This window comes from Echinococcus granulosus (genome assembly GCF_000524195.1).
Source record: "Echinococcus granulosus chromosome Unknown EG_S00010, whole genome shotgun sequence".
Taxonomy (NCBI): Eukaryota; Metazoa; Platyhelminthes; class Cestoda; order Cyclophyllidea; family Taeniidae; genus Echinococcus; species Echinococcus granulosus.
In genome coordinates, this window is record NW_020170390.1 from 920,482 (window position 1) to 946,696 (window position 26,215).

General features: G+C 39.7%; 4 protein-coding genes across 4 annotated transcripts in view; 2 read left to right on the top strand and 2 right to left on the bottom strand. All coding sequences in view use genetic code 11, as the record gives it.

Annotated features, from left to right (window-relative positions):
• EGR_02307 (Glyceraldehyde-3-phosphate dehydrogenase) overlaps positions 1-1,776 on the top strand; it is a gene marked incomplete at both ends in the record, with an annotated part of 13,039 nt that extends 11,263 nt beyond the window's left edge. Inside the window, 3 exons of the mRNA XM_024491556.1 lie at positions 310-567; positions 907-1,535; positions 1,701-1,776. Of these exons, the coding sequence (XP_024354062.1) occupies positions 310-567; positions 907-1,535; positions 1,701-1,776 (963 nt within the window). The remainder of the gene's footprint in view (positions 1-309; positions 568-906; positions 1,536-1,700) is intronic.
• A 2,541-nt stretch (positions 1,777-4,317) lies between these two features.
• On the bottom strand, positions 4,318-17,623 carry EGR_02308 (hypothetical protein; the record flags this gene model as incomplete). The annotated part of the gene is made up of 20 exons (XM_024491557.1): positions 4,318-4,572; positions 5,123-5,263; positions 5,361-5,441; positions 5,717-5,776; positions 6,415-6,468; positions 6,987-7,040; positions 7,186-7,227; positions 8,732-8,791; positions 8,865-8,918; positions 10,290-10,433; positions 10,652-10,753; positions 11,284-11,381; positions 11,614-11,748; positions 13,043-13,228; positions 13,519-13,676; positions 13,912-14,179; positions 15,523-15,548; positions 15,623-15,683; positions 17,143-17,218; positions 17,579-17,623. 20 exons carry the CDS (start codon positions 17,621-17,623, stop codon positions 4,318-4,320), a joined length of 2,100 nt encoding a protein of 699 aa, XP_024354063.1.
• Positions 17,624-17,764: 141 nt separating this feature from the next.
• Positions 17,765-18,112, bottom strand: EGR_02309 (hypothetical protein; the record flags this gene model as incomplete). Its single annotated transcript, XM_024491558.1, has 3 exons — positions 17,765-17,879; positions 17,935-17,998; positions 18,028-18,112. 3 exons carry the CDS (start codon positions 18,110-18,112, stop codon positions 17,765-17,767), a joined length of 264 nt encoding a protein of 87 aa, XP_024354064.1.
• A 2,121-nt stretch (positions 18,113-20,233) lies between these two features.
• On the top strand, positions 20,234-26,087 carry EGR_02310 (hypothetical protein; the record flags this gene model as incomplete). Its single annotated transcript, XM_024491559.1, has 9 exons — positions 20,234-20,323; positions 20,903-21,069; positions 21,724-21,934; positions 22,627-22,717; positions 24,018-24,076; positions 24,144-24,233; positions 25,115-25,367; positions 25,677-25,763; positions 25,942-26,087. The coding sequence occupies 9 exons, from the start codon at positions 20,234-20,236 to the stop codon at positions 26,085-26,087; spliced, it is 1,194 nt and encodes a 397-aa protein (XP_024354065.1).
• Between the last annotated feature and the right edge of the window lie 128 nt (positions 26,088-26,215).

Consider the following 26,215-nt stretch of genomic DNA (forward strand, 5'->3'; position numbering starts at 1 on the left):
CTGGATGGACGTCGAATACGTATTGGACGCTAGTGAACATCTCATTAAATTGGAAGATGCTGAAGTGTGTGACTGTTAATTTTGGTTTGACCAAATCACTGCGAAGTTTCCACTTTAGTGTTCTAGTTTATAACTTTAATGAAATCAATAATTTTTGTGGTTTAGATTCAGATAAGCCTTCCGTTCATATGGACTATATTATCAAACATATATATTGTGCATATTATTATGCATACACAAGTAGGAATGCAAATCCATTTACCTGCATGCAAAATCGTAAAAGCAATACATGTATGGGTCTTTTTATAGAAGCATCTGAGTGGTGGTCGGGCGAGAAAAGTTGTCGTTGTGGGAGACACGGTGGATATCCCGATCATATTTTATCCAATTAGTTACCGGAAATACCAGAGAGGCTGCAGCATTATTTCCGCAGGGAGTGCCGATGCCTTGGCATTTGCCACATTATTATACCTACTCGAAAAAGAATTTGGGATAATTGAAGGAATGGCTACTCTAGTGACTGGATATTCATCTAATCAACGCATTGTCGACGGACCAAATAGTAATGTAGGTTTTTGGCCGCGAATATGAGCTATGCCTGTATTTTCGAGAGCGGGGTCTATGTTTAGATAAGATAACAATATTGCCTTTATTAATCTCGACGTTGGGTAGTTTCCTCAAAACAAAAACGTCTGTGTTTTTCAGTGGCAAAAATAGTTACTTTTCTATTCCGGAAATAAGGCAATTTATGCTGCTATTTATCCAAGCATCGAACTTGTAAACTTAGCTAACTTTATTTTTTAACAAACACATTCACACACCTCATTTTTCTTTTATTGACGCTTCTAAAGCTTTGGTTACTTTGTTACGAATTATACAAATTAACTCGTGTATTTATTTGTAAAGGAATGGCGTTTAGGCCGGGGAGCAGCGCAATCAATTATTCCCTACAATTTAAATAGGGTTCTTCATACGATTTCGCAGTCGATGCCCGATATGGCTGAAAAGATCTCGATTACTGGTTGCTCTGTGCCGGTAGACTCAGGCAGTGCCATCGACTTTACCTGCCGCCTTTCTCGCCCTGTTGCGAGCGTCAGCGAACTGGCGGATATCCTTAGAGAGAGTAACACTCTCAAGACCCTCGAGGTCATTCATACGAAGTGTCAACCTGGGTGGCTGCTCTCACAGTGGTGCCCCGAAATTCCTGAACTAAATAAATCTGACCTTCCTGAGGTAGACTGCACAGCGGACCCCAACACGATCAAGCGTTTTAATGCGCAGAAAATCCTTGATTCAACAGCGGAGGAGGAGGTTTGCCTTGAGGCAAAAAGAGAGACGAAGATCAGTAGACTCACTGCGCCGGAACCGTTACCACAGAAATCCGTAGGGCTGGCCTCAGGAGTCGTGCATTTTTGGCAGAACGAGGATAACCGTTGTGTGGGAAGAGACATTCTGTCCTCAGACTGTATGATGACATTAGACGTGCACTCTTGCTTGTTGATTCCGGATGGTTCTCTCATAAAACTGATTGCATGGTGAGTAATGTTTTGCAAAAATTTTTAGTTCCCAGTTATCAGAGTCGAAAGGATATAAGGCTCGGAATCTGTTGTTGTATTAGTAGAAAGAATAAAGTTTAGTTACCAACCTTTGAAAATTGTAAGCGAAATTTAAAGTCTTATCTTCCTGCATTCTTAATCAAGGTACGATCGTGATATGTCTTTCTGCAAACGGATTCTGGACCTACTCGTTTACATGCGTCACGTGGACCATAGTTAATAGAACAAAAGCACAACTTGTATCTACCTGTTCTCTACTCACATTTCCAACGCTTGAGGACAGCACCGTTTTAAGATCAATTACAGGTTGCTATAGTATTAAAGACGTTTACATTATTAGATTTTTTTATTCTTTTCGCTACCGTATGACCTCGAGAGGGTCACTGACCTGCAGCAAATACTTCAGAAATATGGCACAATTTATTGTACAGCAGCTAATTTGAATCGTTCTTACTTATTTGGCGAGGTAAATTCAAGCTACTTTGCCTACATCATTGTCACGCTTCATTGATAACGAAGTTATGCGCCTTTGAAGGCGTCGGCAGTACTTTTAAAGTAGGGCTGACTGTAATCACAGAAATCATTGAGGACGCAAATCTCTTGGACCGGTTTACGTTTTGGTATGTTTTTTTAAGCAAATGTAGATAGGTAGTGCGTTAAAGGTAAAAGGTGCAAAAGTCGAGCGTACGGAGCTCTCTTTCTTTTTCCTTCCCATGCGTTGTGCACATTGTGAAAAACGCAAGAGAAATTATCGAACACTAGTTTGTGATCCGTGAAGCGTACGGAAGTTCTTGTACCACATCCATCGGATGCATACGATTCAGATGCACGTTGAAATAGGTCCTGAGAGCTGCAGAAGGAATCCAGGGTGAATTAGTGGCACAAGATGCAGAAGAATGGAGTGATTGCTAACCTAAGCAACACCAAACCTGTCGATACTGACTGTATCCACCATACCGTTGTAGTCAATGCCAGCTCTAACAAGCACTAAGGGATGGGGTAGACTTACGAGGGCCCAATAAATGTACATGGAGGGGTAAGGGTTAGTTGGCGCATGGGATAAAATGTGTAAAATTTCAACTTCATTGGTGGTAGAAACCTGGATGAATTTTTCACCGGTGCAGCAGAGCTTGGTACCAGGCACCATCTCAGGAGGTGAACGGGCTACATTCTACCTCACCATAAGTGTAAAAGTAAGTTTATTAAAAGGAGGAATGTAATCACCCCACTCTCCACATGGATGTTTCAAAACCATGCAATGGGCAAAAAAATTGTAAAGGTACACGTTACTTAGTTCAGTGTAGTGCATATTCATGTATATTTGACTAGTTTAAGGATATCGAACAGGCATAGGAGTTATATGATTACTAAAATAAAGGGGGCTAAGGATTAGGTCCAAAACGCAACGACAATGGGGAGCCGGCATTTTATTACCTAGCATTCTGAGCCTTAATATCAATGAGCAATGACAAATAAATGCTGGTTCTGATGTAGTAATACGAAGTGTTAAAAAGGAGGCTTTAATTTTTAAGGTAAATTGAAGCTAGTTGCGAAAGTGGTTAGAAATGTAATAAATGTTAGATTGCATTTAAATGCTCGCTTTGCTAACATCACTGCATCAAAAAAATTAAAAGGCCAAATCAGTACCAAGTGTCAAAAAGGCATACATTAAAAGCCCCTTTTCTCTTAGTAAACAAGATATCAGGGAAGCTCGCCCTTTTTAGGAGCAAACGAAAAAAATTGATTTATAAAGCACACGTAATTAAAATTTTTACAATATTCCGTCTGCAGATTTAATTTTTTTGTTTGAATCTTTCATTTGAATTGACTTTGCGTGACCCACCAATCACCCTACGGCGCTATAGTCGGTATCCCAACGATGTCCGCGTCGAAATTGACAAATACCACTAGACGCTCAGCTCCAAACAAATCAAATGAAACGAGTAAAATGAGGCTACAGAAAAACAACAAAAAGTGGTTGCGTCTGGCTACCGTCTTTGTGTACGTCATCTCCGTTTCACTAGCGGCCATCGTCTTGGCCATCTACTACAGTATATTTTGGAAGCCTACCATAAGTAGTAATTCCTCCACGAAACCCTAATGCCACCTATGACAAATAACTAATCCTGCATTTCAATCTGTTCAGCGCTGCTTCTGACTGTCGTCTTGTTGAGCGTGCATCCGGTCCACCCCCCAAAATCATGTCCCACCTTCCTGTGATCCAGCTAGCGCTGCAGTAACCTTCACGAGGTTCTCAAATAAATCACGTCTACTCCCATCCTCTCGTTTTTTGTCTTCATTATCTCACGCCATCTAGGTGGTCACCGCAGAGACGCTCGCCTTCACACACATTTACTCCGCTGAATGAGTTTTTACCATCTGTGGATCTCTGTTTGCATCAGCTCACAGGAGGCCCCAGCCGACCCATCCTCGGTATCCCTCCCACGCGTCTATGCAGTACTTTAGTTGGTCATTTGTGGCAATCATACTTCTAGTTCTCTACCTGATTTTTGATACAACGGTTTGTAGCTTAGAACCCATAAGTCAACCTCTATGGTCATTTTTAACCATTTTTAGAGTCGATCATCCATGTGTCCTGGTGATGAGCATATCCCTTTGATATGACAGGTATATGTTTCAAATGTGTGATGTTTAATGGACTCTATCAAAATACAGAAAACCTGCCAAGAAAATAAAATTTGAGGTACAGGAAATCAGATAGTTATAAGAGGAACAGCAGCTGATAGTTGATCGTGAAGGATCATTGGCGAAGATAGGCGGGTGACTGGTAACGAAAACAGCTAAATAGAAAGTAATTCCTCCTATAAATATTGAGAGAGGTCAAATGCAATTCCAGTTTAACTCGTAATATAATGGGACTGGGCAAAACGTCCAACGACAGGACCCCGCAGTCGAGAGGAACAAGGGTATAGTGCAGTGAAGGTGTCAAAAAAAGACGTACATTGAACTTCATAACTTGACCATGGTTAAGGGGAACGGGATCGTTTTTCTTTCTCTAGAATGGGAGGAATTTTAATGTAGGTATGTATGCTCTGATGGAGAAACCTTCCAAAAATTTCTGCTAAAAGGGTGCGGTAATGAAAAAAAATATAGGATAAGACATTGCTTTAACGATAAGCCGGTGGCGTCAGATAAAGCTTTGGAATGGACAACAATTGCACGTCCGAATGCAACACAAACTCACAGTATTTACTCGGTGGGAGATTCCTCAGCCTAAAAAAGAATCCATTAAAGGGTAGAAAACAAGATTTGACTGCTTAATGTCCCCGTAAACTTTAAATGCAATTATGTAGTAAACAACCACTATTAATGTCTTTTCTATTCGAAATAGTTAAATATAGTAATAAATATGCAAACAGGGCTCTAATTGCTATCTCTTATTGTAAAAGTTAAAGCATAACATGCCCCGAGTGTATTGATAATAATGCAGTATCAAGCATGCCGTATTAATACCAATATTAAGTTCTGTTGTTATTATTATGAGCGAGAATGGATTATAATCAAGGAACGATAAACTAGATGAAAGTGGGAGACAAATGCCTGACCTTTATGCTGGTATCTTTACTGATGCTACTTTCCAAATGCCCTTCTTTGGTAATCCTCTCCACATTTCCAGCCGACATTTCAGGCTTCCCGGGTGTTACACTTTCTTCACTTAAATCTATCTCACCACTTATAATCGAAGCCTATATAAAAAAAAAATTAATAATGGAATAATCATGCTAAGTTTCAGTTAATAAATAACAAACGCAGGACTGTGTAAAAAGGCATCTGCCGACATACTGATGAATTGTGACTTTCATCAGCTGGGACTGATTCGAAGGACGTTTCACAGTCACCTGACTCTTGATTAGGCTGAGCATTCTATGGGTAAAAGTGGAACAGTGTCAATCCAGGAAAATGAATTTGGTGACTAATTTATTGCTGGGTCACGCAATCGACCCGAATGTCTCTGTTATCCTAATGGTTATCGTTGTTTCTCGTGTATCTATTGGATACTAAAGCATCGATTTATTGCAAACTCCAAAGTGCCAAGTCAGAAAAATTTGGAAGATAAAAACCCGAGAATGTCCCGCATGTAGGTGGTAAGAGATGTAGGAATATTTGCTGAGTTGATAGGAAAAATATAATCGCCTTACCCCATCCGATTCCTCGGGCGTTATGGGTCCAGAATGAGTTAAGTCATGCGTCTTTTCATTCTAAATTGGAAAGAAAAACGAGACAAATCTATTAACAAACTGACATCATATGCATCTAAACTTCCAGCAATACAAAGGCAATTATGCTAAATGAACCTTTGAAACAAATGCTAACCAGAGTTGAATTTCATTTGGTGCTGTAACTGTCATCTTTATAAGAGTTAAGGGATTGGGGGAGATTTTGGAGTTCAACAGTTTGCGCATCGAATAGTGGAGACGCGGTATCATTGCAAGGTTGACAAAACAGGTTGTATTTGAACAGAACTACTGATAATTTGCCAGTCAACAGTAAGGTAGGATTATCGTGTAAATATAGCGTGAGTACCCTACTGCTATTCCTTTATGCGAAAGCTGAGAGAATTGGCACGATCCCGCCTCTCCTAGAGCTGAAGTTTTTCACAGCGTCATGGAGTCAGGAAGAATTTAAAAAAAAAACCTTATGAAACTACCGGTTCTGAGTAAATAGTGAAAGTCAGCAGTGTATACGATTCCAACCGATACTATTACAGATGATGTTATAAATGACACCGATTGATGCACTTTATGCGAATTGTATTTACTGTGTGGCTTCAGAGTATCTAGGCCGAAGTTGTGATGGACTCGGTGCGAACACGAGATCAGAGCGATGGCCAACTTACCTGTATCGAACATGCTTCAGTTATTTCTGGGGGAGTTTCTGCCTGTGGCGTTTTCTACAGTGAAGGAATAAAAACATTTAAGAGGGATTCACTCCACATCGCTTACCCTACTCTATTTAAGGTGAGTTATCCTCTTATAAAACCCTAACAGTATCCAAAATAGGCGATGAAAAACGGACGGGAGGAAATGAAGCAATGCATTTCGATAATATGACATTATACATCTTCAGATGTTTTGGATTTTTCAGAACTTTCATGCGACAATTTCTGCAATAGAAAGAGGATCATCTGACGACAATTGTGGGATAAGTATTCGTGCGAAGCGCCAGGCTCCCAACTGAGTAAATATACTCGTTATGTGGCGGAAAATACTCGCTAAATGCAAATGGCTAAATGGAAATTTTACAGATATCAGTGATGTATACACGAGAAATTAGTTGGCTATGCAGTATTTCCATCAATCAGGATTACTTAATAGCCATATTTAAATCTAATTTGCTCCATATTATCACTGCAATTGCATGGAATTCGATGTAATCACAAGGAAATCAAACCAGTGTCCTCTAACTTACCCTTTTAGAATCGGCTTTGGTGAATTCCATAGGGGTATTTGTCTGTGACATTCTCTACACGGAAAGCACGAGGAAATGCATAAAAGGAATTATAGCTAGGGTTTATTACTATCAATTGTGTGAATTAAACTCAGAAAAGAAATGAAAATTAAGGAGGAAAACAGTAGACACAAATAACTTAGACAATGTGACATTGTACCTCTTCAGATATCTTGGACACTTCACTTTCGTGCAGTGGACCCTGTGGGGAAAAAGAAATTATTTGGGAACGATTTAAAGTTATCATAAAATTGGGTAGAGGAAGTTTTCAGGTTCCCAAGCCAGTATATCCCAGCTGCGAAAATCCGAACATAAAACTTGTAAACGCCGACAGCTGATGAACGCTGAACTAGAACAAATAGGGGTGTTCTCCCTCAAAACAGAGGACATCTGCGCTAAGAGTACACAGGATTCGAGACAATCACAGGAAGATTTAACTCGCGGACAGCAATCTTATCGACTAAATATCGCATTCAATCTTGGAGAAGTGTTAGCCGGTGACGTTTTGGCCACAATAAAGATGTCATGGAGGTCGTAAAATTACGGTTAGAGTAAAACTAGACCTTCCGTTAAACAAATTGAATCTACATTTATCGGTGAAAAGGTGCAAACATAAGTAAGCTAAACTAGTTTTGATAAATAAACTATCACGCTCCCTCAGGTTTTTGTGGAAGATTCCCCACATTCCTGCAGTCACTCCTATAAAAAGATGGGAATAGTGACGCGTTTGCCACCAAAGCTGGTGAGGAAAATCACCCGCCACTGCCCGAATATTGCATTGCTTAAATATGGCACCAATTGTTTTGTTCTTCTCTTACAATTCAATTAAACTCTTTTTAACTAAATGTCATTTGCGGTCTTCGGTGAGAAAATCAGGGCACCAAGTGTTAAAATGTATCTGCAAAGCTTTTGAAAAGTAACGAAGAAGATATTATCAAACTCCTGAATGAGAATGTGCAGAGAGATAAAGTTTGCCTAGCTGCAATCATCCGGACGGACGGGGAATCAACGTAGAAGCGCATCAACGGTAACGCCCAACTCGGGAGTGTACTTATGTTGACTACTGACAAACCATTTCAGCCTTACGAAAAAACCAGAAAAAACAAAATTCACCTGTCACTATGGTACATACTGAGTACACACCATTCTAAATTAAGAAGTCAAATTTTCAGTCCTGAATCATTTTTTTACACTTGTCACAAGCAGATTCAAAATGGAAAAGACTTCAATCCATAGGTTGAACGGGAAAAGCATACATCTGCCCCGTGTAGCATTTTTCGTTGCATTTAAGGTAGTTGCACGGATTTGTGGCTAAGCGACGCTGCTTATCGCAAGTACTAGTGTCGCATTCTTTGACCTCAATTCATCACTGCAGCAATCGATGAGCGCAATTCTCAATGCACAAATCGATGTGGATCGATAATAATGAGGTAAAGGGGAGCAGAATTGCTTTACCTCGTCACTTTGTTCAGATCTCCTAACAGAAGAACCTCGTTGCTGAAATTAATTTAAAACCAATGGAATGCATACTAGTTCTGGAGAGGTGAAATTTGAATGATGAAAGATTTTACACAAATGCTTCGAATACGAGTGCTCTTGTAAATTAGCCTGATACCTAAAGTATTCGACTGAAGGTTTTGGCCAACACTAGACAAAGCTTAATGCAAACCATGTTTGAAGGGATACGGCAACACTCTTAAGCAAACCTGAAATTCCTGTAAATCGTCAGAGGCTTGGGTCTCTTCTGAAGATTTTTGGGCTGACTCCTACGAAATTTGAAAAGTCAAATTGAAAGGCATTTTCAGGAACACATTGTAAAAGCCAGGGTAGAACCCAAACCTGTTTTGAAGGTCCAGATTCCGCAGACCCACGGCCTGTTTGCGAGACATTCTCCTGGGAAAGAAAGGGGACAGGGAGATTAGAATTACATTGAGGTTATGACAGTGAAGGGTTTAAAAAGATCAAAACTTGTCTCATTTAGTTTATCAAGCATAAAACGGAGCAAATATTAGTCCAAAAAAATCAACCTGGCCAAAAAATCGTATTAAATTGCACAATGGACCACATGAAAGCAAAAATATCTGGGTGCTAAGGCATGCATAAAAGGGCACCAGTAGCCACATCTCTGAAATTCAGTTTAGCATGTAAAACGAAATTGGGCTATCTTATAGGTATTACTAAAATCATTTTCCAGACGATTTATAAAGTTTTTTTCCCCAAAAAGTAACTCAAAAATTGATAAGTCCATTTAGGAGATTTTGATAGATTGTTATTTGAAACCATCGTTGACACACCAGTTGGAACAAGGGCTTGATGCCAAAGAATGTCAAGCTTTGCAAATGATAAATTAATTTAGCATAAATATTACTGTACACAATTATGTTGTAGCAAGAAAATTTCAATCAACTGCCAGTACATAGCAAAAATAAACCACTAGAGAGGGACCTGTGTGCAAAACTTGGATATCCAGACTTGAGGAAATGCTAGTCCTGTCATAAACTGACCCATAAGCACTTCGATTATCTAGCCTGTCAAATTCTGCCGATAAGTAAATGTGATGGTTCTTAGTAAACGAAATTAAAAAAAAAAACAGACACCTCAGCGGCAAATCTGTTTAACAGTAAAACTCATATTTTATAAGGATACGAAATACATCAAAAAAACACTCCGGCGAGGTGACTTGGCATTGATTAAACTAGATATGCCATTAGAAACTGCTAGGCAGTATTTGTTTATAGAGGTGGGTACGAAAAACAATCGACTACTACAAAGTGACATCACACATCCCGGGCTTACTAAGAGTTCGGACAATAACAATTCACGCGGGTTAACTCTGGAGATAATTAGCTACACGCGTGCGGGTTCAATCAAGATATACTCCTATGTGGTGCAGATCACTCAAAAGGTTTCGTGTTAATGGAAGGCAAAGATTGGTGATAACGTTAAACAGATCGGTAGCTGGATGAGCGGAAAGATTCAGCAGTTATGAGATTTACCCTCAGCTAAAAGTGATGCTAATTAATGCAAGTGATGCACTGCATTTGATATACAGTAAGACTGAAAAATTATTTAACGGATTTAAAACGCGTTCAATTATAAACGGAATTCTAAATTACTCTTGCAACGTAGTCAAGATTTATCGCAAAGAAAGCCAGGATGGTTACATCTTCAGAAATCTATGCACTTTCACACATATCCATGCCATAAATTGAGAAGCAGAATTTAGGAAGGAGCATCTAACTTTAAAAAATTGCGTCAACAAACCTCGGGTACTTCAACAGCTTCCAGCTCTTCATTTGATGACTCCGAGGTCTCTCCATCGGTATTACTTGTAGAACTAGCAGCTGGGGCTTCAAATGCATCCTTGCTGTCTCCTGTTTCCTCTTCCTCCTCCGATGAGTCCACCGTCTGATGGCAGAAAACAGAGAAGTTCAAAGTCAAAAGCTCAAACCATCAGTTAGTTTACAACTTCCGTATTGTAATTGACGTTATTTTAAGATTCATTTTTGCTGAAGTCGGCGAAATCAGCTTCCTCAACAGTTATTTTTCTAACACTATGAAACGAGTAAACCCAACAATACAAACTGTCTTTAAAGGTGAAACAAAACAACAGTAAAAAAACGCACCTCTTGATGTGGTTCAACCATAATACACAAGCCTCCGTCCATGTGCTCTTCCCTGCCATTCTCATGTCCAGAGTTTACATCTACAGGTTGATCATCGTCGACCTGTTCGGAAACGACATAAACAAGGTCATCTTTAGACCAAGAGGATATGGGCACAATCAAAATTGGATCTGAAATGAGTGGATCGGTCACAGTGAATGTCTGATTCATCATGCAGGAAGGGTGCATGTGAAGGAAGAGCAAGCGGAGTGAGATTTGTTTGATGTTAATAATCAGTGAACCCGCGTTGATTCACCAAAAAATACACGTATAGGAGGATATATGTATAAAGCAGTAATTAAAAGGCCCGCATGAATGTATGTAAGTGAAATTAATCAAGATAATAACACAATAAATGATTTTTAATAGTGATCACCGGCAGGATTCCCATGGCACAAGCAGCACAAGTGAACCAGGAGTTTGTGTCATTGACATTGACGTACGTTTTTTACAGTAAAGGGGTTCGAAATGAGAAGTGGGTAAAAAAATTTGAGTCACTTGGAAAAATAATGTACTAGCACTAAACAAAACTTTAATCAATATTCGAATAGGCTCAAGTGAAGAGACCAAAACAACGTGAGTTAAAAACAGACCTTTAGATCAACAGTAAGTTGGTATTGACCATCATCCGTTGAAGTGCTATCCTCAAGGTTTTCAGGGTTCCCATGTTCCCCAGCTCCAGGACCATTACCTAAAAGGAAACGAAGAAGAGTGGTAAAGAAAGTCCATCCTGTCAGATGAAGCCCTCATAAGTAAACAGCAATTCTTGCTACCTAAAAAAAAGCCGTGCACATCTACCAACAAATCCATCAAAATCAAAAAAGACAAGAGGACACAGTGATAATGCATGCAAAAATTTGCAGCGAAAACGCTTGTTGGACCAACCTCGGGTCAGTGGATATCAACAACTCCAGTCAATTCACCTTGAGTCTCATCCTTGCTTCCAAGGTGAACATCAGTGGCGCCTCGCCAGGCCCCGCCTCGACGAGACGACCTGGAACCGCGCATGTTACCTCTGCCATGGGGTCCACTGCGTGGTCTCTCACCGGTCTGGTTGTCTGAACGTCAATCATTCGCAATCTCAGTGTCAGCACAAAAGCAAAGCTCCTTACTGTGCGTCACAAGGGTGAAGTCTTTAAACATCGCATGTGAAATAATGCAACAACTTCTATTGTAGTTACAGCATGTTATCAGCTGCTTCCGTCACGTTTAGTGTGGGCACGAAAATACTCTGCCAAAAATGTCAACAGACAGCTGTATTGTTCTAAGCCAGACAAGTTGCTATCCACGACAAGCGAATGAGTGTAGTACAGGATACATTTAGATGTAGCGTCTTGACAGCACGCATATATGAAAGTGCATATGAAAATAGTTGTCAAGCCATTTAGTCCACTAAGCCAGCACAAATATGAGCGGCGCATTAAGCGGCAGGACTTTGAGCTAATGCACAAAAATAGAGGTAAAAGTGAATCACCATATGTGTTTATCCAAAGCCTATTCACGTATTTCACATACTTAAGTTAATGCGAACAATGGAATAGAAAAGTTGCAAGTGCAAGCCAGCTATGCATATGATCAGAGCTGCGAAGCATGACAACGGCCAATGGAGATACACTACAGCAACCCAAGTGCCTCCGAAACAAAAAAGTAGTCTTAACACTACTCCTGGCGCAGACATTCCATAAAGAGAACGCGATATCTTGGTATGCAAAGCTTTTACAATAAAAAATTCATGCAATGGTTTTACTTAGATTAATAGAATGGCTGAAAGTCATATGAAGAGTGTTTAAATCTGTTGACGTTAATTTAGAAAAAAACGACACCCAGATAAAATCATCGCCAACAAATAACTCTTAGGAATTGTAGCCATCGAATTGCAAATAAATATTTTGAAAACACAGCTTTAAAAGTCTACTTTGCAATCACTTAAATACAAGTCAGATGGTGTCACAAACGGGATGAGCACGATTTTCTATTTACGGTATTATGAGCTTTGTAAACTGTCAAGATCTGATGAGAAGCCAAAGAAGCAATGCCATACTAGCATAAGACTAACAATGAATGACAGAGCAAAATAGCCACCTCACATTCCCAGAAATCTTGACAGAATGGATCTAAGTGGACATAGGAGCTTCCTAATTGAAAACTAAGCAGGAATCTCCATAAAATAAAAAGGGGTTGAAAAATTCCAGAAATATACAAAATTCAAGGCTAATTTAGTATCAATTTAGCTGAGATGAATAATATGAACTGGGTATGAAAAGGGATACTTGTCCTCCATCTGATGCAGCAAAGCTTGTTCTTCTTTAACAAATTCAAAAGCAACTACGCTTGTTTATGGAATCGACATACCTCGATCATGAACAATTCCATTATCTGCAACTCGAAATGAAGCCGTCGTATCATCACCAGCACCACCTCTTCGACGCATTTTGCGGCCTCCATTGCTTAGCCCCCCACCACCACCACCGCGCCGAGCGCTAGAGCTTCGATTCCATTCACCCCTCCTTCCAATATTTCCGCATTGTACTGCTTTTGCTGTCAGGATGGGGAAATGAAAGCGGAACGGTACATAAGTCAAACAGATATCCAAATATAATGCAATATCTCATTTACAAGTACTAGGATAAGGAAATAAATAAATGAACAAGTAGGATTTGTATCTGCTCGAACACAGCTTCCAATTTCATGCATTGCAAGCTCAAAAAAACATCAAACTAAACACGCTCACCTAACATCTTGGTGCCATAACCTTTATCAACTTACAAAATATATTTTCGAAACCAAAAAAGTAAACTTGTATGCCAAAAATAGAAAACACCACTGACGCTGATGCTCATCCTGAAATCTAAAATCCGTTGGAATTCCAGAGGCATCGGGTTTCCAGTCCAGAGGCAACATCGAGGGCTCAGGAATATTAGCTAACCCCTCTCGGAATGAAAAAGACCGTTGCCTTCCTGATGTTTCAAAATGGTTTCGAGATCGACTAAAGGAGATCATATATGCCGTTTAAACAAGTAATTAATAACTGCTTTCGATTTCACAAAAGTGCTGGAACGTATGTTTACAAAAAAATTCAAACACCTCCATTGGTAATTACACCATTTTTTTCACGCGACAATGCGAACTACTATCGTAACTTTTTTGGTACCTAGTCGTTAATTTTGATGAAAGGTTAATAAGTCACGAAGACAAAGAAGATAATGATTACATTAACATACCTTGATGTGTCGGTAGGATGTCCATTGTTTACAGATTTGAAGTTGGACTTTAACGGTGGTTGTGGGTGGATGACACTGTGACCCCGGCGATAGATCAAAGAGGCATTCGAATTGCGGCACCGGTCATTGGACACTTGAATAATTAGCCCATCATTGTATCGAGTGAGATGGACTTTTCGCTCGCTTTCCGTCTCGTAAGAGAGGTTTTTGTATCCACCTCTAGGCCGGCGAGGCCCATCAAATCGACGAGGCTCCTCACCTTTGCTGTCTAGATGCCAGAAAAGTATTATCTTCATTACGATCATTGTGATAGAAACAATCTACCTTGAACTGTTAAACATGTGCAACACCAACGCCTTGTAGCACAGGTAGTATGCAACTAGCTGCCTTGTGATTTCGAAAATAAGTCAACAATACCATATTCGTGCCTGAGCAACTACTATTGCATGTGAATACGTAGAATCTACTAATGTGCAAAGTCTACAAAAAATGAAAACAATTCGCAGAAAATTATTTCATTGCAGATATTTACTACACCAAGCGCAATGCTAGGATTCCACATTTAATGTCATATTAACATTAGATATATGGAGTTTCAGCAGTAAAAATCGCAGGAAATTCAGCAAGCACATTACCAGTGGTTTGTCAATAGCCTGCAATTTATCTCAAGTCAAACACCAAAAATAATCCTACGGTAAGAGGTAACAAGTCGCGCACCCCCCACCCTGCGTCAATAACTTAGCTTCAAAAACAACGTGAAGAGTAACAAGGTATAACATATTTCAGTTGTATTTAGATTATTTTCGCTATCGGTTCGATAACAGATATCAGTTAACACGTTCTGATAAGATAGCAGCGACTACATTTACAAAACAGGGAACTTATTAAGATGAGTAGGAGCAGTTGGTCACGATGCAAATCCATCTGTGCTACCAAAGGTCACCGATGCTCGATTACATACGCCACAATATACTCGTAGTCAAAAAAACTGTGCCAAACCGGACACGCTGCATAATAAATACGATTCCGCTTTCGTCAGTTCCAACTTAAACTGATCCAAGACCACTAAAGCATTTGCAAGGGAAGGCTAATAACGAAAAGTATTATGATGAAAACTACTTTCTAATCCAAATGAAATTATTCCTCAACAGGAAATTTGCTGCTGCATTCTAGTTTCAGCTGTAAAAAATAAGATTCCACAATAAAATTAGGAAGCATACAGAGTTCCAAAGATGAACCAAACAATGTCCAAAGTGGAAGAGATACTCGCATTTATCCGATTATGTACAACAAAGGGATGTTCAATAAAATTCTGCCTAAACTTCCATAAAAACCTATCAGAAAGTGGGATAGGGAAAGATTATTGGAGAAATAAATGCATATTACGCACACCGCACAAGTGGGTAAGCAGTATTATTAAAAGCACCAGCTTAGGCTAATGCTATTAGAGCAAAAGATGAGTGGACAAAATGGAAACCTATGGGGGGCAAATCGAAAAAAGTACCAATTCAACAAAAATAGATGCGATTGATGTCAAAAATTTAACGAAAGCAACTACAAATATACTAATGAAGTTTGGACAAAAAAATGAAAAAGTGAAAGAAAACGTACCAAAACGAACGTCACCTCGTATTCGACTAAAAAGTTAAGACAGATAAATTGACGAAAATAAACATCCTCCACCATACAACTTCGGCAAATGGAAGCTTACGTTTCGGTCGTGTGACTTTTCGCGCGTTCTTCATGCCGGTATGATTTCATAATGTTGGAACCTGGAGCTTAAAAAGTACACTGCATCTTAAGTCAAATAAAGCACACAAAAGTGGTTCTCATAGGGTCAGAAGCCTCCAAACACCTAGGATACCTCAAGACACTAAGCTGAAGCAAACCAGACTCATCGATTATCATTAAATTCACGAAAAAATGCATAGAAAACTCGTTTATATGCATGTAGGAGTCCTTGACCCAACTAGCATTGGGAGCCAAGTGAGATAAGTATTGAGAAAAAACTCAATAGTTATGTTAACCACTAAGTATCGGAACACTACCGTCAGAGCCACCTGACTCCAGAAGAGGACAAGCAAGTACCAATTCAGCGTGTACATTTAAATGAAACAATTTAAGATAAGCAAAAAATGGTAAAAAGTCTAATTACATATGTAAGTATGGCGATAATAACGAATGGTGTGAAAACATACGAACAAAGAACCGGTGCACTAACTGTAAAGAAGACCAAAAGTGGTAGAAAATACAGCGAAGTAGGAGAATGACTCAAGCAAAGTGCTCATAAAACTTATAAATCCCAAGGCGCAGTAGCTAGCCTCCTTTTACGTTTAGTGCACTAAAATTAAGTAAATTAAGCAGGGACGGTTTCGAACGGGGAGCCACTCCAATTTTACGAGTGAGAGTAAAAAAACCAATGGGTAAGAGGAATATATGAGGTTTCCCAGCAGGTATGTTCACAAATTACCCAAAATATACTGGTTTCGAAAGGCCGCGAATAATCTAGGCAATGCAAACCGAGGAACACAAAAATAAGTAAAAATTTCGGTGCAATAATAGGCTAAAAGCAAAACAAGTTATAGTGACGTTAGGTGAGACAACAACTATCACTAACATTCAGCCGCTTTAAATTTGGTTTGGAAAAGACAAACGCAGCCAAAAATCGCAGAACAAAGCATAACAAGGCCATCAAAATGGAAAGACAACATTTTAACAGCCATCGCCAACTTGACCAATCAAAATCCGGTACTATAGACCTTGTAATTATAGTGGTTTCGGAGGCCTACTCGACGCGAATTAGGGAGTTATGTGCCAAACAATGCTTACAGTATAATTGGAGATGCACTTAAATTTTGAGTATTTTTTCCCCTTTAATATTTTATTCACTGCAATATTAGTTTAGACCTCTCACATAATTTCGGATAATGGATAGTGTGTAATGCTACATGACAGCGCGCAGAAGGCTTTTGATAAGTGGTTAAATAGCGCAGAGCAAGGATAACTTTGCTAGTGGGTGGACTTTGGTGCCTTTAAATGCTCCAGCTTACCCCGATGGGAAAAAGAAGTCCAACTGGACAAAACCACCGCTTTTGTTTCACATTGCCAAGACTGCAGTAATCCTGGACGCGATAACTCGCGGCTTGAAAGGTTATAGAGAAACCTGACTCAACGATAGATATGCATCACGATAGGCGATAAACGCCGGCTCCTACGATCATGCGAACTGACCACAACCTACGATACGGCAAACTCGGGCATCCATGTAGTCGCATGAGGTCGCCATACCACGCTGGGGGAAACATATCTGACAGGAATCCTAGAAGGCCGCTAATGCGGTCCAAAACCCGTACCACCGACCGAGAATGTAAACCGTAAAAATCTAAGCGCCCGCAGAGCCAGAGCCAAGAAAATTGTCGACGCACAACAACACAAGAGCGCAGGGGAAGCCAACCTGCTGCAAACGTCACCAGAATGACTCAATTGTCCGCCCAAGCCATTCCCAAACATTAGCGAGTGCAACGCATGTTAAGTGCGACTTCCCTCAAGGAACATCCACTTATGTGCGGATATGATGCCGGAATCGAAGGTAAGAACGCATTGACGGAGAGGCAACGTGGGGTACGGAATGCATCAAATTTATCAGCCTCTAAAAATCAGTAGATACCTCAATACATTTTAATGGTCCCAAAGCTATTCCACAGTTGACCATTAAGGTCCGGAACTTTAAAAAAAAGATGTGGTATTCAAAAGAGGGGTATGAGGTTCGACACAGAAAGCCTAGAATCCAAATTAGTAGTCGTTTGGCGATAAATTCTTCAAATAATATGCACGACTTCACAAGAGGTAAGCCTCAAGATCCGTGCATCTCTGTTTTCTCGTCCACTAACTTACTCCGCAGCCTTTCATCCAGATCCCTCTTATATTCCCAATATGGTACTTTGTCAGAAACACTCATGGACACATTCCTAGTTTGACAAATAAGGCTGAAAACAAAATCCAACAATTAAAAATGTCCCGTACTTTGCTAATGATCCCGCAAATAAACCAGCCATAATCGACATAGCAACTGCATTCTTTGCATTAGCTAAAAAATAAGCACAATATTCAGCATACCCCTTAGAATGAAGTCAAATGTCCCAACTGCGGAACCAACGGATATCCCGGATAGGAAGGTAAATTTGCCGCAACCCCTGCCCATTATCCCGCGCGGCTAACACCGAACCATCCCAAACAAAACTTCTGTTTCTATTGATTACAGGTGAAAAGTGGTAAGCAGCTATATCCGTAAGACGTTGCTTTAAAGCTAATACATTTTAGTGAATTGTGTGGTGTATAATTATTTCTAACTACTACAGTCTAATTACTGAGCTAAGCAGCCATTTGATCAGATTTCTATGTAGTAACAACAATTGTTTTTCAAAGTTTGTAGAAAAACTTTCACATTTTTTAGTTACTGTATTTTTCTTTTTTTCATTTGGTTTAGTAATAAACTTTTTAGGCAATCTCGTGGGAAAGGAAAGCTTTCACAAGCTCTGTAGAATTTTTATTTTTCCTATATATTCGTCTCAAGGCGACTGACGTATACAAATTTCTACGTCTCCTTCCATTGGTCTGTTTAATTCCTGCATCTAAAAGGGGTGTAGTTTGGATGACTCACCGCACCTTTGGGGGTGGTCGAGTAGGTTGCCTTTTCAAGGAAAAATTGGTAAATTTATTTGTTTCGTGACTGACTGTTATTTTATCTTCCTTCTTTATTCCTTGTTGGTTCTTTCATGCACGGCGGCCTGATTAGCCTTCAGTACAATTGCTGGGCTTGTAAAAACTTAACATCCCATGCAATTTTATTTTGCTTAGTTGAATGTGTAGGTTTAAGATGTTAAAGGTAGATAACTGCACCTTTTAAGGCAATTTGTTTTCGAGTCAGCGCTCTCCTTTAGACGAGTGTGTAGACCATTTCAAATGCTGGGATGCATTTTTCACTAATGGTCAGTATTTGTACGCACCCGTTTATGTTTTTCCTGTGTGAAATGTGTAAGTTTTGTCTTTAGATTTCTCCGTCCTTGTATAAAGTTTTAGACTTAGTATAATTGGTTTTTAATAACGTAATCGTCTCGCACTTAATTTTTTTTGCAGATTTTCCAATTGTGCGAATTCCTTATACATTTAAAGTCTTGTACAATCTTTGCATAATGCTTTGGAAGCTGTAATCTGAAGTCGTAGAATCACTAATTCTGAAACCGTTTTACTTTCAGCCCGAGGATCGCTTCGAGGATTTCACAAATGCCACTCCATGGGAGAAGTGACTGCTGTTTTTACCTATTATCTTCGTTGTTATTCTAGATTTAATACAAAGCTCCAAATCATCTTACTGGATTGGCAAAAATCATCCAAGGATTCTCTGGTAGGTCTTTACGTAAACTGATTCACTGTAGTAGGAATTAATAAATTGATCCCTTTCCTTAAGCTATTAACTTAGCGATAACCATTGGATTTCATTTAGCTACATATTTTGGCTTTTCACGAACCTTGTCTCTGTCCGAAATTATGTTTGTTGTTGCGTCGTTTAACTACCCTTCTTACTTGCTGCTGATAATTGTTACTGTTAGGTGATCTCGGAGCCCATCTCATCAGTCCGATGTTCAGTTGCCAGCTTTGATACATTTGAATTTAAAGTGGAACACTTCATTGTCCACTCGGTCGCATCAACAAGTATGTTGCATGTATCTATTTTGTATGTGACATTTTCATCCCCTAGATAGAGTTGTTATTAATTGGTGCCATAATTTGCGATTCCACTGGTGAATTAAGAATTACTCGTCGGCAGAATAACCATTTGCCCCTACTTTAGCATATTAGGATTGGGCATCTTAAACACGTCTTTTTCATTCAGGCCCTTTAAAGGCGGCTTGATTTGCATTGGAGTAATTTCTAAACCATATCTTTATTTACAGTTTTAATACAAAGTGGTTAAATTTAAAGATCGAATAGTCCAACCGTAGTCTTCTTTTACTATTCATTATTTAGTTCTACTTATATTGTAAATGACGAAGTGAAGCACTTTCAACTATGATTCGCCTGAGTATTTTCGTTCACCGGCCCCACAAAGAGATGTTGGCACTTATGTGCTTTCTTGCCATAGCTGATATCCATCGTAAATAAAATAGGTATTTGTAACATTGCATTTGACTTTCGATTCTTCTAAATAACTTAATTCCTTCATCTCTAATTTCACTTCAGAGTACCTGGATAATGAGCTGACTAGGGTTCTCCTTGTTGCATCTTCGTAAGTCACCCCATATTATCGTGTTGACACTTCGTTATGGTTATGAACGGTACCATCTCCATTCACAGCTACGATCTTGACGAATTCATTTTGATCTCTCCGGCTGATCCCAAGGCTCGTCGATTGGTTGGAACTACCCGTATTAGATTGCTATTGAGTTCTATTGAGATGGCTCTTGCCGCATCTGCTTGGTGGGTCAATAACTAAACCCCTTTATTTCCTTTAGCAATGGCTTATTATATTTCATAAGCTTAAATAAATTTAGAGGACTATCACTTCGATTCTTTTGAAGATGATGTATGGTGTTAAGGAAATAGCAGATTGTTTTTTGCCTTTTGTTACATTCACTTCTCTGGTCGAATTCCCTAAATGGATATTGCCCGCGAAGACAAGAAATGTCGGTAAAGTAAAACTGGGGTCCTGGATTTAATTGATAGAAATATGAAGAGCTGTCGTAGTGGTACTATACGCGGTATTTCTTTGCCTTATCTTTGTTACCCGACTTCATGCCCTGGACCAATCCGGACACTTTAAATCGAGGTACCAGGCAACTGGTTATGCTTGCGCGGAATGAAGAGTGGTGATTAGATTTATCATGGACAACGACGTAATAATCACTCCCTCATCTACTAAAGTCTTCAAGCACAATTTGTGTGACGACGAGACGGCTGAAGTAAAACAGCTTATTTGCATCGACATTTCAAGGATGGCGATGTTTCTGTCAGTGGTGTTCTTGGCCATGGTCGTTTGGGAACGAGTGAAGGGGTTTCACGAATATTCGATGTATGGGAGCGCCTTATGGACACGAAACGTGTCGTAAAGTTGCACAAGTTGAGAATCCTCCTGGGGACGGTGGATAAACTCACTAAAGAGTGTGTGCATTTTTGGAAAGTTACCCCACACTGGACATCAAGACAATCCGCAGTTTTTTATCAGCACAGAAAAGTTGAGCGACGAGATGTAGCAGAATATTCTCCGATGGAACAGCCGTAGTAGTAAATCCTGCTGCGTTGAAGTTGCCCTTCAGGTACTGGTTAAACGTTGAGATGAGTGTGTAAAGGTACCAGGGGACTATTATAAACAAAAAGAGTTCTCAATCCCTTAAATCTTCTCTTTTTATAAATTCAAAAGCCTTATTTTGACTTAATATGAATCTTTCCTTAAGTTGGGCGTTGGCGGTTGGGAGTCATTAAATGGACACGTCGTAAAACTTGAGATCACTGTCGAACCCAAGACTTGTGCTGGCACAATTTTACCGGTTTCTTTATTATTCTGTGTCTACTGTGCTACAAGCATATCACATTTATTTCTTGAATCCAATGCATCTTCCTTGAATTCATTACTCCTAAGTTTGTTAAATCGTGACTGTTTGGTGTGACGTTTTCTTAGCTTGTTCTATTGAGTTTGCGAATTTTTTTTCTCTTGTGAAACTGCTAACTTGAGCCTCGTAATCAAGTAGAAACATTGTGCATCTACTCGATCACAAATACGTTACCAAACACATTTCACTCTTATTTTGCCACTAGTGAACTACCATTGTTGGTCTCTTACGGAAATGACAAGCTCTACTACGGGTTGCGCTTGTCCCGTGGTGGTTCTGCCACGAACCTATCTCCTTCCGAGGTCTTTGTGCCCGATTCGGGGCTGAAAAAAATCGAATACGCCATGTCTCTGACCTCGCTACCCCACAAGAAGACTCATCTGGTCGGGCTTCGTGACATCTTTCTCGAGAAGGTGGTACGTTTGGCATTTACTCGTATTCGATATATATCCTTATTGTGCTACTGATGCTATCTGGTTTCTTGTGCTATTTCTTCTTATCTGCATGCAACTGATTTCTGTTTGCTGTCACTGTTTCTGGGCTGTATCGCCACGGTTATTTTCACTTTCCCGTGTTTTGCTATGCATTGTGCGCACGTTACCAAATTTCGGTTGTTCATGTGATAACTCATGTGGAAATTGCTCATCACACTTTGTTGAACGGTTACCTGGACGCATTTGTAGTCTTAAACACTCTGGGTATTCCCCTCAATCTCTTTTTTATAATCTTAGATCTAACAATAATTTTTTTGGCCTTTGTCTGGTTTCCGGTTTTTGGGAGATCAGTCGAATTTGTGGAATTTGGTGTCCTGTTGTCCCCAATCTTTATGGTATACCAGATGAGGCTGTCGTGTATAGTATCGTAGTTTCCTTCAAAATGGGGCACTGTTTTATTACTTTTGATATTTTTTTAACTATTATATCATAAAGTTTTGGATTGAAACTCCTCAGTAAATTAATGCTTTTTTGATAGAATTATTTAGTAATTCAAATTATCAAATTTCACCCCAGCGTTGTACTATGATTTCTGGCGATTAGGAGATGTAAGGCGTAGTGTGTTTCGCATAACGGTGAAAAGCGTGTTGCTAAAATTTGCTCATGCGTTTTAGGGGTCCTGTGAAGAAACACCTAATGTTTCTGTTCTCCAGTATTTTCGCATGGTCAAGCTGAAGTTCCAGTGTTCATCTCATTCACATACAGGTGCGTATTTTCTTCGAATTCGCTGAAATGCTACATCCTTTCTTCTGTGATAATTTCATTCAAACTGTGCGCTCCATTTTTTTCCATAGGTTAGATATTTCGTCCCTCTTGAACAAGTACCCCCCTGTTACATGGGCACACCCTTACTTAAGTTTTGCTTTATAGATGCCAATGCGAGATTTGTTTTTTCACCTGAGCAAGTATTTTCTGAAGTCTCACTTAATATGTGAGTCCTGTGAAGGCAATTTTGCATGTTTTTTTTTCGGCTTTAAGTATTGTGCAACATTCAAAATTTTTCCGAATTTATCAGTTTGAGAGCAATGCAGTCGCAATTTTATGTTGTTACTTAAGGTAAAGGAAGTTCGGTAGTGGTTTTGATAGAGCATAATTATTATCCAAGCTTGTTCTTTTCATTACAATTTATTTTAACTCATTCCACTTTCGGCGTTGAATTGCAGAGAAATAAACCTGCTTGCAGATGCTCCCAACTTGCACTCCCATGCGATCAACGATGATCCTGAATTTCGGCAAGTTTTGCTCGTGCCACTTGCTAAACTTCAATTTTGTTCAAATCTTCGCCTCCGAGAACTTTCTCTTGACAGTTTGGCCCCATACTCCAGCGGCTTTATTATAGACCACTTAGTTGTCAACTTATTTGGCATTGGGGCATAGCTGTTTCATAGTTGGATCTAATTGCCCAAATCGCATGTGCACTTGAGCCAAACCAACTGCTCGTTTATGCACGAGGCAATGTTTGGGGTAAAGGCGAGTGGCAAAATCCAAAAATCTCATTATGTTATTTTACTTTTAGTCTAGTAAATCTTACTCCAATAGAATGGTCCGTGGATTGTGTGCTTGCTGAAGTAGAACAGTGCTTACTCGGCGAGTTATCTTTGCAGATTCTAATTTATTAAAAAATTCAAATATTTATTGTGCACATGATGCTTACGTAGCTCAGGCTGATGACGCTTGCTTGCATTATCATTATCATCTGTAATGTTGGCCAGTTTTTTTCTCCAATAGATGCTGTATACCATGTGATCACACGAGCCTTGGACATCAGTAAGTGGATTTTCGCCCTACCTTTTTACTTCTCCGAATGCGATTTTACATCCTATTGATGTGATCCGAATTAAGTGTTGACGTGTGATGAAAGATTGTATTTAGCTACACTCGTCGACTCCCACTTTTTATTCAAGTGATTCAATAGCCCTTAATATGATGCGTTTCCTTGCATTTATTACTTCCTTTGGATAAAATTATTCACAATTCAGCCCCAAGTCCTTATGATTCTTTTTAGCTAGTTTGCCAACGAATACGGAGACTCCTCCACCCGAGATGTTATGCTCTGACGGCATGGTGAGTCTGACTTGTCGTCATTGTACAGTGCTATTGACAACGTCCCCACCCTAATGCCTTTTTTTAGAAATCGTTGCTCGATGCATCAGCTGCTATGCCTGGCATGCCAGCGGCGTATTTGTCGCCTGAAGTCCCGTCTTCGGAGGCACTGGATGATGTGGGTTATAGAATTTTTCTAATGGTTATGCTAAACTATACTGTTACTGTTTGAAAAATGTTTGTCTTTCCCTCTACTTCTTACTATGTTTGAAGCCTTGGAAACTCGAATGCTAAAAAATACACGCATTGTGGATTATGTTTTTTTTTATTATTACATTATATATCACTTTCTCTGAGCATTTAATCTTAAACATTACACACAGAGAGGTTAATTTGCGGCATTGCGGGTTGTCATGCACCACAAGGGATGCGACTGCTGTCTACGGATTAATGTAAACGTTTCGATCTGGGAACGTTGGGTATGTGTCAGTAGTACTTATATCATCATGTATTTAAAGCCTCCCTGGTTCCAATGGAGGGGTTTCACTTTTATTTTGTGTTTTGTGTGGAGAAGTTGATGTAACAAAAAAACCCTTTTAAAGTGACCTAGATGTTTCACACAGAGAACGTGCGTTTCATTTATAGACTTGGGCGTTTTGTGTACTTATAGACCCGGCCCAAACACAATGCGTTTTCTCAGTAAAAAAGTCTTCATCTATTAAATGACCCCAATTCAAAATAGTTGGATGAACATGACCAACCTCAATAGGATCTAAAGTCGGTCTTTGCCGAAGAAAGTGTTGCTCTTTTTGGGGATCCTGACTGCAGAAGCATTGTAAATCATTTACTTGGTGCCTATGTTGGGGATCGTGGGTTATTGCGGAGACTGCGCGGTTGTGATCTTTTCCTATTTTCGTGAGGCACTACAAACCACACAATATCCAGAATGACCAGTGAGGAATTCATGAAGTGATTTTTAGTGCTTATCAAATCCGAGACTTGCTCATTGAAGACGATGATTCTTTATGGAACGCTTGATGGTATTTTTGTGCCTTATAGCACCTGACTAGAACCCTGGGATGTCGTTATACAGGCGCGGCCATACACACTTTGTTAATTGCCCTGCATCTTCTGATTCTGCGCCTCCGTTCGACCGACTTTCTGACAGCTATCGCTGGCGCCTGGTATGGCTTCCTCAGCCACCTTCGCTGCACTCCCAACTGTGAACTCTTTCCCATTCCCAATGTTGGGGAATGTTCCAGTCCTGTTTCATCAATCGATCAGGCCCTTTACATCCTCTGTCAGCATCCAAGTTAGTTCCCTTTCATATCACTCCTAACTTGTTTATTTTCCCACTGTTTCTCTATCCCCAAACAGACTTTGACTTTAAACGGCAAACTCAATCCACTGCTGAACACCGTCAAATGTTAAAATGCTTTTATTGTCTTATGGGGGTGTCCTTGAGAATTGAAAAATAAAATAACCTTCTATTATACACTGATATTTGTATTGAATTCCTTATTGGGAATTAGCGTCAAAAGTAGAAAATAAAGTGGGGTGGTTTTCTTTCTGAGGCGCTTTATCCTTTTGATTCCTGATGCCTATAATCCTTTTGTTACAGAATCCGCATCATCAGGCCTCACTTCCATGAAAGACAGTGAAGAAGAATTCTTTGACGCTTTGGAGGACCAAGTAGTACACCATGCAGGTAACGCGCCACTCATCGGCTCTTTGCTGCTACTATTGTTTCTTACCGTTCCTACGCCGGGACATAATCTGAGTGTCTAGTATTTTTTAAACCCGCGTTTCAGTCATCTCTGTATTTTGAATATCGTTACTATCTTGGGGATTTGTTAGGAAAACCAGCATCATTTGCCTCTGTGCAGGTCCCACGGCCCAATACTGCGCAGTGTGTCGTAGCGTTTTTGAGGAATTGGAGAGCGCGTCGCCCTCCTCAATCGCTAAATGGATTGCGCCCTACGTTCTTGCTCACCACATCAGTTTATTCCATCGTTTCGGTGTGTTTGACTAGTATTAAATGCCTTTAATAAATACGATAGCACATGTAAGCCTGGTGTATCTCATCCTCCTCTTATTTTTAATAAAAGTAAATACGATCGCATTCATCTGCACGTTTTTTTGCATTGCGTCTGATTTTTG